At 36.2% G+C, this 13,082-nt stretch overlaps 1 protein-coding gene across 1 annotated transcript in view; it reads left to right on the top strand.

The window, feature by feature from the left end:
* LOC143732110 (multiple epidermal growth factor-like domains protein 9) overlaps positions 1 to 13,082 on the top strand; it is a 48,555-nt gene that overhangs the window by 1,256 nt on the left and 34,217 nt on the right. Inside the window, exon 2 of the mRNA XM_077222804.1 lies at positions 8,088 to 8,286. Coding sequence (XP_077078919.1) covers positions 8,088 to 8,286 — 199 coding nt within the window. The remainder of the gene's footprint in view (positions 1 to 8,087; positions 8,287 to 13,082) is intronic.

The raw sequence follows: 13,082 nt of genomic DNA, 5'->3' as shown, positions 1-13,082 counted from the left end.
CTAGCTAGTTGTCTGTCTGTCCTGACTTTAACCCTTCAGTATGAAGCGATTCAAGAACTGTGGGCTTTATCAGTTAAAGGACATCAGCTAGTATTTCCAGTATATCAGCCAGTATTTCCAACTGGGATTGTTATCATTTGTATGGTATTTTTTTAGTGTTAGTAGCTGTTAAGAAAGAAGGACTGCAGATTATCCTTTGTGCGTATATGTCTAAAATAACCAGGTCACACTGTTAATGAGACTGAGGTCTACATAAATCTTGCATTTGCATAGTCGTTTGGGTGCACCATTTGTTCATATGGAAATATCTATAGACTTGGCCTACTTTTCCATAATAATGCTAAATCCCCAAGACAACAAAACTGACAGTTACCACCCGCGCACTGATAAAAGGGTCATTGACCCCAGTGATTTTACACTGCATTGGCTTATATGTTTGTAGACATATAGAAACCTTTACTCACTTTCATAAGAACAACATGGGGGACAAAGAAGAGCAGCTGGATCACATAGGGGTGTTTCTCCATAAGGACATTTTGAAATTTGTTTTCTTGCACTAATCTTCAACCACATTCCCAAATGCAAGAAATGATACTGAACCGAATAAAAAACAAAACACTAATGTATTTCCAGATGAGTAACAGCAGGCGACATGTACCACAGATGTTTAACCCTTCTCTGGCCTGTCATTGTGATTAGACATTCCACAGCTATTGTTCCTTATGGCGAGGTTATAAACGGGAGACAATGTCCACAAAGGCATAGACTGTCTAAGCCTGCCGTTATTAGGACACAGGAAGTGCTAGGGAAGCCCTTCACATAACAGAACCTCTGCAGGGCCTGAGAAAGTGGGCTAGAAATTGAGAGTGGACACTAAATACGTCCATTTAAAGGCATTTAGGACTGAGGTTGGGCAAATTTAGAATTTAAGACTCCCCCCCCCCCCCCCATTCATCAGATAGAATTTTGATTAATTTGCCACGCAAATTGAAAGTCGAACTGGATTTTTTTTAATTACATTGAGAGGAAGAGGAATTTATTGAATTCACATTCAGATATTTTATTAGTCCAAAACAACAAGATGGTCAAGAAGAGATACGATCCTGTAATGTATTCTGTAAAAAAGTAGTGTTTTTAAATTAACTTTCTATAAGAAATTTAAATCATACAGCATAATCGTTTCATTTTTTCTGTATGAACTACCCATGTTATCAAACATAAAACATATGGAGTATTTCCAGAAACAGATTTTATACATCATATCATCTGTTTCTGGAAATCCTCCATATGTTTTGTGTGTAATACTCCATATGTTATGATATACTCCATATTTTTTTATTGTGTATAATGTGTAAAAAATGCTGGTGCAATTAGTTTTCACAACTTAAAATTTAACATTAGATTAACTTACCTTAACACTTTGTTTAATCACAACAAAACACTACATTTTAAGTTGTAATAACTAATTGCAACAACAATTTCTTTTACAGTGGTGTTATTTTAGTATTATTAATTTACACTTTATTAATATTTTGAATTGACTTTTGTTTTTAGTTTTCATTTTCATTTTATTTTGTGTTTTAGTAATTTTGTTATTTGCTTTTGTAATTTGTATTTATTTGCTTAATATTTCCATTTATCTTTAGTTTAATTTTAATAACGTTTTAGTAATTTTATAATTTTAGTACTTTAACTTAAACTTAAATTTAATTTCAGTTAGTTGCCAGGAAATGCCAGGGCAACATTTCAAATTTTTATTTAAGTATTCATTTTATAGTATTTACATTTCATTATTTCAGCGGTATTTCAATCAATGAAAAACAAAAATGGTCTTAAAATAGTTTTATTTTTAGTTAACAATAAGAACACATTTACTGTATGTAAATTAAATTGTTTAAATTAAATTCATTTGTCTCTGGAAATTTCCGTTTTGTGTATGATGGGTCGTTCATACAGAAAGATGAATTTATTATTAAAAACTACAACGATGCAATTTCTTTTCATTTTATCCCATTTGAATTTAAAAGGCGTTCTTCTTAAAACAAAAGGTTATTCACTTCTAAATGTTGCACAACCCTATAATATACATCTGTTCGTTTTACTAATCCAGATGCATTTGCAGAAGTCAGAGCTTTCCTCTTATGCACAGGACTTTAGCTAGAGGGGCATCTGAAATATTCTAATGGAAACAGATAAATCCTTTATGATGAGTATGATTTTAGAGGTGAGCGGGTTTGGCCTACATGCTAGCAGCTGTGCATTAGATGGCCCAGTGAACTCTCTTTACCCCCTACATTTGATTCGAGTCGTGTGCCGGAGTGGGATGAGTGCCATTTCCACTGGAACTAATGGAGTGTAGAGAATATGTTTGTCCTGACTCTTTCACACTGACACCTTTGTCATGTGTTCTTTCTTTTGTTGTCTGACACCCAGTGTCCGTCTTGTCTTTTAGCTTCATGTAACATCCAACGACCCCTAATATACAACGGCACCCTTCTTCACAGTAAACAATGATTAGTTCATGTTTTTATTTACTTGATGGTTCATTATCAAGTCAATGAAGCCACATCGCATTTACCTCACATCAAAGGTTCATCCTCTCAGATGGTTCAGTTGTAATCGCACTGTCATATTTAATAATTTCACGATTTTGTCATAAAGCGACGAGTCTGGTCGGCAGCCTCATTTACATGGATGTATGCATAATCTGTCAGACTGGGATCTGTAAGCTTCTTATCCGCACCCTCCACAGCCCCCCTCAGGAGCAGAAGGTGTTTACGTACACACTCCACAGCTCCGTGTGTTAGAAGGTGTGTCTGTCGGTGCATACAAATGTTGCTTTTCCCTTTCGGCAGGTGCCCCTCTGGGTGACCGACCGCAGTAAATCTGCTAAAATGGGATCTTGGGGATGAAGGCATGAGAGATTCAAAGAAAGATGTCTGTTTTCTTAAATGGAGTTCATTGATCTGCTTCTGAATCTTCAGTCTTATTAAACTGCACGATGAACATAACATTGTTAATGTTATTGGTAACATTACATTGACTATGTTCTAAATAGATGTGTGAGTGCATTGTTATAAACCGTTCAAAACTCTGGGGGCAGTAAGATTTCTGAAAGAAGTCTTGTATACTCACCAAGGGTGCATTTAGTTGATCAAAAATTGAGTAAAAACTGTAATATTGTGAAATATTATTACTATTTAAAATAACAGTTTTATATTTTAATATTTTTTAAATATTATTTATTCGTGTGATGGCAAAACTGAATATTCAGCATCTTGATCCTTCAGAAATCATTCTAAAATGTTTATTTGCTGCTGATTTGGAAACAGTTATTATCAATGTTAAAAACAGTGATGCTGCTTAATATTTTTGTAGAAACCGATTTTTTCATGATTCACTGATACATACTGTATAAAGTTCAAAAGAACAATTTATTTCGAATAGAATTTTCTTGAATCATTATTTATAAATATTTTACTGTCACTTTTGTTCAATTTCATGCATCCTTGCTGATTAAAGGTTTTAATTTCTTTAATAAAAAAAAACAAACAAAAAATCGTATATCACCTGTAAAAATTTTTAATTCAGTCATTATTTACAAAAGAAAGAAAAGTAATATGAGTTTGGAACAACATTAGAGTTTTATGTTATTCTAATCCATGTGTTTTTCATTCTTTTGTACAGGAGTTCATGAGTGAACAAATCGCCTTTTTGAGTTGGATCTTTTTAATTAATCATTTGATTAGCTCATCAGTCAGACTGATCTGATTCTTGAATTCACAAGCCTCTTTCCCACATGCAGTATTTACTGGTAAATTTACCAGTAAGAGATCATGTGAGGTGAGAACAGGACCTTTTTAAAAAATACCAGTAAAATGTTCCTGCCAATTTACCCGTATGAGAAGTTGTAACATTACCAGTAAATTACCGTAATGATGCTGTGTGTGAACAAAGAATGAAGATTACCGGTATGAGCATGTATGAAGTCAGAACGCACTGACGTGAGAAGTCTGCTTTGTGCCAATCATAAAGTTCTTATGGAGATGACGGGATAGCTCCGCTGCTTTTTAATCGTTTTTATGTAAATATGTGTTAAATGGATCTCTTTGACGATTGCACCACGTCTTGAAGCTTTTTCTATGGGCAGTTCTGGCCTGATGGTTAGAGAGCAAGACTGGTAGCCCGAAGGTTGCGGGTTCGATTCTCAATACTGGCAGGAAATGACTGAGATGCCCTGGAGCAAGGCACCTTACCCCCAATCACTCCCCAGGCACTGCAAAAATAGCTTCCCACTGCTCCGGGTGTGTGTGTGTGTCTCCGCGGTTTGCAGTGTGTGTTCAATACTCACTCCAAATGTGTGTGCACTAGCTTACACGCTCGAGACCCAGCATAACAAGCCAGAACTCTGTTGCTTGTGTAAACAGCATATTTGTGTATTTACCAATACCTACATTTAAGTACAATCAGCTTAATTACATTAAACTGACTTAAAAAATAATTTAACCTTGTTTAACTTAAAAAAAGTAGAAAATTGCTGAACTTATTTTGAAGAGTTAAAGCAATGTAAATAAGTATGTTATCATAACATATTGATCATATAATTTTTTTACAGTGTAAAGTCATTCCGGTAATTTTACGGTAATCTACTGGGATTACTGTGAAACGGGCTAATGATCCGGGCTAATGAATGTAACACCTTACATTTCTGTCTGTTCCTCACACAAAGCTCTAGAATAGCTTCAGAAGATCGTGCATCAGTTGCACGGACACCTTTTGTGATGTTTTTATGGTGTTTTTGCTTCATTTTTGAAGCTTGAAGCCTTTGTACCCATGAAAACTCATTGCATGTAAATGGTGGACAAGTAAAATTCTCCTTTTGTGTTCCATGGAAGAAATCAGTGTTTGGAACAACATGACTGGGAATAAATGATGACAGATTTCAAATATTTGAATTAACTGTTCCTTTAACACCTCGCCTGGCTTTGATATCTGTCCCCTGAACTAAATGACCACCAAAGGGGATAGGCCGTTCCCTCTAAGGGATAAGAGGTTGCTTCGAGTACATGCAGATGAACAAAGGCTGATGAATAAAAACATGTATTACATGAAAGATGGATTCAAATGCGCTCTTTCAGATTTAAATTTTTATAAATGCAGCCCACTTTGGTTTTTGAGATCAAACACATTTGATCATTAGCAAACAGAATCTGTGTCCTACCAAGTTAGCACATACTCAGGACAGAGCTGTGGTGTTCATGAAGTTTAAACCAAGCCCTCTTAACTGTCTCTAGTTGTGTTAAGAAAAGAAATAATAGAAAAAGAAAATCTACATCCAACTATATTCAATTATTAGTCTATTCGAAGTTAGCCTTGACGTCGAGGGGTTGCTGGTTTACTAAGAAATGCTGGGACAAATAGTTTCCAGCCTAAATTTAGATCAATATTTAAATATTACTGCAACACTTCTGGAAAATCCTCTTCGATTTAATTGCAGTTGGATTTGTAATTACACAAGCTTCATTTGTTCCCTTGAGCTGGAATTTCCTGGCATGTTGAAATATAATGTCACTGATTTTCCTTTAGGTTGTGTTCTTCTTCTGTGGTTCTACAGCCTCTCCTGCATACTAAAGATCTGCTCTCTCTCAGTCTAATATCAACTTAATGAAGTATCAAAGAATCTGGCTGCAGGGAGTCATTGGCAGAGATCGGCAAGATGGAGTAGAGTGATGATGCGTAGCAGACTTGAACTTGAAGGAGAAATTTACAACCGAGCAGGAGTGCTGCATTAACAGGGCTTTATGCTTGAACACTCTACGGGTGACAATTTATCATGGTTTCTTCTTTAGTTGGAGTTTCTAAACCAGGCTTATGTGTCCCTAAGGGGGCACTTGAAAAGATGATGCTTTGTTAAAGCTACACTGAATAGTACACTAATACCACAAAATAGTAACTTGCAGTTGTTATTGTATGGAGCTACTTTCACCTGATCTAACCTTTGTATTTATTTATTTATGTTATTTTTTTGGACTGTTGTAACCTGATATTATTTAGGTTCATTCAGTGATATAAAAAAATATTTTTGACTTATTAAAGTTAGATGTTACCACATTAGATGTAAGCAGGTTTTTAGGTTTACATTCCAGTGTATAAATCCAACCCGATCTCAAGAGAAAATGTAACTATTTTACATTTTGGTGAATTGACGAGATATTCATATTTATTTGTATGATTTGAGTCTTGCGAAAACATACAATTAAAAAAAAACAACTAAGCATGAAGTGGAGCATAAGCAGATCGTACGAAAATGTACGAATGAGATTGTATGAATTCACCACCAATTCGCCAATATATAAAATAGTTAAAATTGCCAATGAGTGCGTATAAAACAGAAGAAAAAAAACGATGAAAATAAAAGCATGATTTATATATATATATATATAATCTGCTCCTTTTTATGGGAAAAAAATGTGCAGTGATAGATTTATTGACAAATGATAAGTTTACCTATTTTTCCCATAGTGCGATTTAATTTTTTGTGTGTCCTTATGACATAGTTACATGTTACTACACTTACTATAGTAATAGCAGAAAATTATGCGTAATTGCAAGCAACTTAACCCTAAACCAAACCCTAACTCTATATAGTAAGTAGTCTACATGCATATGCGTAATTTGTGGGTAGGACGGATGGGACATGTGCACCACTTTTTGCCAGTGTCAATATTGTCCCCACCACTTTTGGAACATTTTGCAGCATGGATGTACCAATACAAATAAAACATCTCCAGTTAACTAGCAAAGCATTCGTTTTGTTTGTGTGTTAAATATGAAGTAATTTAGTGCTGAATTAAAAAAAAAAAAGTTTTTAATCAAGTGACCAAAGTGCTCGTTGCCGCAGAGATCAGTGGCACGGATACAGTGTTCTCTTGTGGCTTGCGCACTGGACCATTAACGTACATACGTAAATCAGTCAGATCTATGTATTTATTCCCGTGAAAAACAATATATATTGGAGTAGATCTCATTAAATGACAAATTAAGCTATTACTATTTAAATCGATTGCTGGACATTGTAATGTTATTGTACATACATCTGATTTATGATTTAGCATTGTATTAGCAAACACCCCCCCCCCCCCCCCCCCCCCCCCCCACACACACACCTGTCCCACACACTTTTTAAAACAAAGTTACGCCACTGAGTACATGTAGTTAATTAATATTACTTAGTACTTCTTTTAGTAAGGTCAATGTACCTACGTCACCTTAAAATAAAGTGTAACCTAACGCGCCTGTATTGAAGGATCTTTGTGTCACCGTTTCTACTCAACCTCCTCGGAGCGTAATTCAATCTGGGGTCTCCAGTCTCACTAGCGTGCCTCTTGAGGCCAGGGGAGTGAGGTTAACACGCACAGCTCTTACTGGCCTATGTCTGTTACACTCACCCCCATAAACCTCACTTCCATCCGGGTCATGGCACCAAATGTAACCGCTCTGAGCGGGACTCAAACAGGGGTCTCCGGTATGGGAGGCGGGCATGCTAACAAGGACGCTAAAGAGCGCAGCTGCTAGTGTTAGTTGCTAGCAAACCTCTGGAGGCCAGGGGAGTGAAGTTTACACACACACACAGCTCTTACTGGCCTACGTCTGTTACATTTGAGGGTTTGTAAGACAAAAAAGGTTGGGAAACGCATGGTTTCAAAATGGGCAGGGTTTTTTCGCAGCAATGCCATAGAAGAACCATTTTGGGTTCCCAGAAGAACAGAACAGTTCTTAAAGAACCATTTTTTTTATTAGTGTGAAGAACATTTTAATAACCTAAAGAACCATTTTTTTCTTAGTGTGAAGAATATTTTAATAATCTAAAGAACCTTTTTTACTATCAAGAACCTTTTGTGCAATGGAAAGGTTCCATGAATGTTAAAGGCTCTTGGAACCATCAATTCCTATAAAGAACCTTTATGTTTAAGAGTGTACAGGGTGAATTTGTCTGTCCTTTATATCAATAGTTGATGATCTTAATGTTACCCTTCTTTGGTTATCAAAAATTCATAAGGAATCCTTTGTATGTGTGTCCTCTGAAGAGCTGGTGTGTAACTGCAGCGGTGAAGGAGTGTCGGACCCTGATGAGTGTGACCGTGAGACGGGTCAGTGTGACTGTATGCCGGGTTACACTGGGCTGCAGTGTGAAGAGTGTGAGGAAGATCACTTCACCAACGGCACCATCGGCTGCCTGCCCTGTGCATGTGACTCCTTCGGTGCAGACAGCTCAAGCTGTGACAGGTGAGAGGCATTGTGGGAAAATTACATTCCTATGTGTCTTGCTATAGAATTTTTTTTTTGTCCAAGTTTGCAAGAATTAGAAATCAAAAACGTCCAATAGCGTTCAAAAGTTTGGGGTCTGTACGTTTTTGAAAGAGAGATATAAGATATGCTCACCAAGACTGCATTTATTTGATAAAAAATACAGTGAGTACAGTAATTGTGTGAAATATTATTGCAATTCAAAATAACTGTTTTCTATTTGAATATATGTTATTCCTTTATTAATGGCAGCCATTACTCCAGTCTTCAGTGTCCTACAGAAATCATTCTAAAATTCTATTCCTCATTCTATTCTTCAACTCTTTTAGATTAAAATGAAAACATTTACTATATTTAAGAATATAGAATCCTTTGAGAATGTTCCCAAAAGACATGGTCTTGTAAGATTTAGCTAATTTTCTCCCTAAAGTATAGTTAAGTAAACAGATAATCAGGCAGATTAGCTCAATCCTGTGTTGCTCCTTTTCAAAACCTTGAGGACATATCAGTTTCCTGTTGGCATATCTGTCCTGTGCTTTAACTGTTTAGAAGGTTTACAGAGACCCATGCTGAGTATTGCCAGTTTGAGCCTAATTAAATGACATTCCCTGAAGGGAGCAGATTGTTGTGGTCTGGCTTTGTTTTGGGATGAGGCCGTAAAGTAATTGGCTTTTAGAGCCAGTAACCATGATTCCATAATCAGGATTACGTCTAAATTTTGACATTTCTTTAAGGAAAAATTTACAGTTTTGTTGTATATTTGCGAATAATTTTAGCTGAGTGCTCAAGTAAGATCAGTTTTGAACTGCAGCATAATAGATGCTAGTTCAGTCTCACATTATGAGGTCAAAATTTATGATCTGTTATATACCTTTTCAAAACCCACCCAAGCATTGATTCGCTGGAGAAAGAGTTGATATCTAGCTGTAATAAGTCAGTCATTGTTTAGTTAGACCACCGCCGTATTTTAAGTTAGCAATAAAGCTTTGATGTTGCGTGATCTTTGTAATGAAGTTTCGAATAAAAATTCTATTATACTGTACTTGGATGGCTACAGTTTTCTCTGTGAAACTAGGGATGGCCCGATACCATTTTTTTCAAACCGATACGAGTACGAGTATTTACATTTGTGTACTTGCCGATATCGAGTACCGATACCGATATTTCTACCACAAAAGTAACTATAGGCTCCCAGAAAAGAAGACAGAAGACTATTTTAGAACACAGGTTAAAAGACTGTTTTTATTTTCTTCTCTGCTTGTTTTAACAAGTCTAAAAATAAATAATGAGTAAAATAATAAATCAATTAACACACAAACCACTGTTGATTTAACATAAAAGCAAGCAGTCACTGCGTGCATGGTCTGACATTACTGAATGCACGCAAAGTGCGCTCCCTTAATAGCCTAATTCCTAAAAAGCTGACAGTTCATCTCGATCTCACAATCTGTTATTATCAATGAAGCTGACTGCACAATGAATCTTTCATATTATCCACACTTTGTTTGTTATAATTAGAGGATTTGTCAGCATACAGAATTCAGCACTGAACAAAAAAGTTCAGAGCGGTGAGGGGAGTCTATCTTAAATGCTTCTGATTGGCCATTGCGTTCAAGAAATCAACACACATGTCTGTGATTGGCTACATCGCTCAACGCTGCAAACATGTTATGAAAAGAAACTCTGGCCTGTAAATCGTTTCAGTTTTGTTTCAGTTGTTTTTCTTGCTTTTCTGCAACAGATGAATAAAAATCTATTAGTTTTAATATGTTGTATTTACAGATATTTTTAGTTTGCGGGAGTCCCGCGAATTATTCTCCCGCAACCCGCACACAGAGTGAATGCATTACCGCCTGCGCTGGCACTCGGCCATCAAATCTAGTCCCAAATGTATGTGGTATCGGGGCGTGGTATCGGCAAATTTTTATGAGTACGAGTACGAGTATATGAAGAGTGAAGACAGTATCGACCCGATCCCCGATGCCAGTATCGGTATCAGGCCATCCCTATGTGAAACCATTTGTCTGCGAAGGCTGTTCTCCTACTGTGTTCATACCTCAAGAGCTCCTCAGGGAAATTATAATAGCCAATATGAGTCCATTGAATATTATGAGTTCTTATATTAGCATATCCTAATGCTATTTTTTTTTGTTCTTAAAAAAGATTAGCTTCCCAATGAACAGCATAGTGCCCATGTTAAGATGCATCTACACATTTAAAAACTGCATGTGTAATGCACACAAATTATATGCAAATATTCCAGAGGAGAGAATGTGTATGATTATTGTAATCGTACAGTGGTGGTTACAGTTCTGCAACAGAAGAGATGCATTTCATGACTTGATTTGTAATGTGCATATACTGCATGCTTAATGTCCATGGCCAGCTGTGTGCTCTTGTGTGCATCTGACTTTGTTGATGCAAGATTTAAGTAGTGTGGGAGGTAAATTGTCAGTTGTACACCATCAGTAGCACTTCATTTCAATATGAAATGAAAACAGTTTAAATTGATATTAAATGCAATTCGCTGAACTGTGTGCTTTTTGAACCACTTAAGACTAAAGTCCATCTTCATATCTAATTTAATAATTATTTATTTTGTCTTAGATAAAGATCTCTAGATAAAGTTTACTGCTGAATGTACTGACATTGAATGTACGGAAAACAAAGATATATACATTTGTAATGATGAAGTTGCAATTCAGTGCATTAATATCTTCAAATGTAATACTGAAAAACACACAATAATATTATAATCAAGTAGTGTTAGTCAACACATCTAAATAAGTTTACTTCTTTAAAGGTGCTGTATGTAACTTTTTCACTCTACTAAATCATAAAAATACCATAATATTTTTGCAGATATTTAGGAAACATGCTAAGGTCACATACTCGTTTCTCTGAAAAACACTTCTACAGCCCGTTGTTTTACTTAGAAATGTTTGTTTCCAGGCTAGAATGTTTGTTTTTGTTTTGGTTTGTGATACTGCACGTTACCAATTTGCCAATTTTCATTGTCCATTGTGCTTGTTCCTGTCGCGTGTGCTCAAACTGGCCACCCGAGTGAGTGCCGTCCAGTCTGAGGAACAGGTGGTGAGAGAAACAACGATCTCCGACATTTTGAATTCGACTGCAGTACCCAATCGACCACTAGTTGTCATTCTTACATGCTGCACCTTCAAGGCACAACAAAAGATTATTAAAACACTATGATATAATACTTTAAATAAAACTTATAATTTGACATTATTATAAAGTGTATTTAAGTGTGTTGAGAACTTAAATCTGGAACCCGCAAATGGACAGTAAACACTTTTTTTTTACTGTTTTTGGTCTGTTCGGCCAATCAGATTAAAGTCACCATGAAATCAGAATTAACAATTCTTATTTTTTATGGAATATTGCAGTATTATAAATTATTTATCCGTGCACATCATTGTTTTTAAATATGCATGTGCTGTCACAATCTTTAATCAAAATAAGTTACCCTCTCTCTCTTCTCTTCTTTGTTGACGTTGTCTGACGCGACGTTTTTTTGACAGCCTGATTACAAAAACAAAAGTCTCACCATTAAAAGCCATGTCCCAGCCACACAATTATAATTTTATGTAGCCTAAATTAACTGTATTTTCCTGTTTTGTAGTGATTGTAATCATAATTCAAGCTCTTCAAAGCCATTATGGCGAACTGTGCACATCTAAATTGTCTCAGCTGAAGGAAATAATCCATTATTTATCGGCTTTAATATATCGGCCAAATTTTCAGGCCGATTCGATAACATTAAAAATTAACATATATCAGCCGATACCGATAAGGTGGCCGACATATGTAACATGCATTGCTAATCCAAATATATATTGATGTGTGATTTAAATAAGTCAGTAAAGTGTGATGCAAGACAAGTAAAGGTTTTAGTATCTGCAAAACTTCAGTTGCTTAGAAACAAAATTTTCCATGCATTCTACACCCCTTCAGCAAAACATCTAAGCCTTTCACTTTTAAAGCATCAGGCGAGGTTCAGAGCATCCCAGTTCCACGGTTGTCATGGTTGTGAAGGATGCAGGAAGGAGAATGATGCTGGCATCTCCATGGCAGCAGAGAGACAGAGAGGGAGAGGGGAACGTTGTGTAACACTGACCTAGTTAATATGCAGCTGATCTGCCCCAGGGTCTCTGAAACATTAATGAGCTTTCTGCTACTGCTGCCTGCACAACACAGTCTCTCTCTCTGAAAACACACTCGTACGCACACATCAACAACCAATCCAAATGATTAAGGAAGCCCCCGGTGATGCTATTATGATAAATTATGTGTCAAGCCGGCTACATTGAGTGTGCTTTGGCTAAAATCTGGCTGTGCTGCCGGATGCTGGTCGAATTTTGCTTTCAAATTGTTTTTATTTGATCAGTTTTATTGTGTCAAATTATAAGGATTTGTATTCAAACAAGCACAGTCACTAGCTGCCTTTACATAGACTCTAATAATCCTATTGTAATCAGACTAGTAGCACAGTCGGGGGGAAAAAGTGACATGCAACCACGTCAATCGGAATAAATTGGCTAAATCCGATTAAAATTTTATTTGGATTGTAAGGAGTGGTTTAGCTATTTCAGTCATACAAGCACCGCTCCTTGAATGGGGAAATATCAAATTCTTCAAAGCTGTTCACCAAGCTTACGGTTAAATTTCATATTTGAAATCGCCAATGAAATCTGGCAACACCTGTCTCATATTAGACTTTACCAATCGGATTCGGCGGAACTTATTCCGCCATA

Source organism: Siphateles boraxobius, unplaced genomic scaffold, assembly GCF_051911475.1.
Source record: "Siphateles boraxobius isolate OS27281-9 unplaced genomic scaffold, OSU_SipBor_1 9, whole genome shotgun sequence".
NCBI lineage: Eukaryota > Metazoa > Chordata > Actinopteri > Cypriniformes > Leuciscidae > Siphateles > Siphateles boraxobius.
Note: the sequence above shows the minus strand (reverse complement) of the source record. Positions and strands in the feature narration are given on the sequence as shown.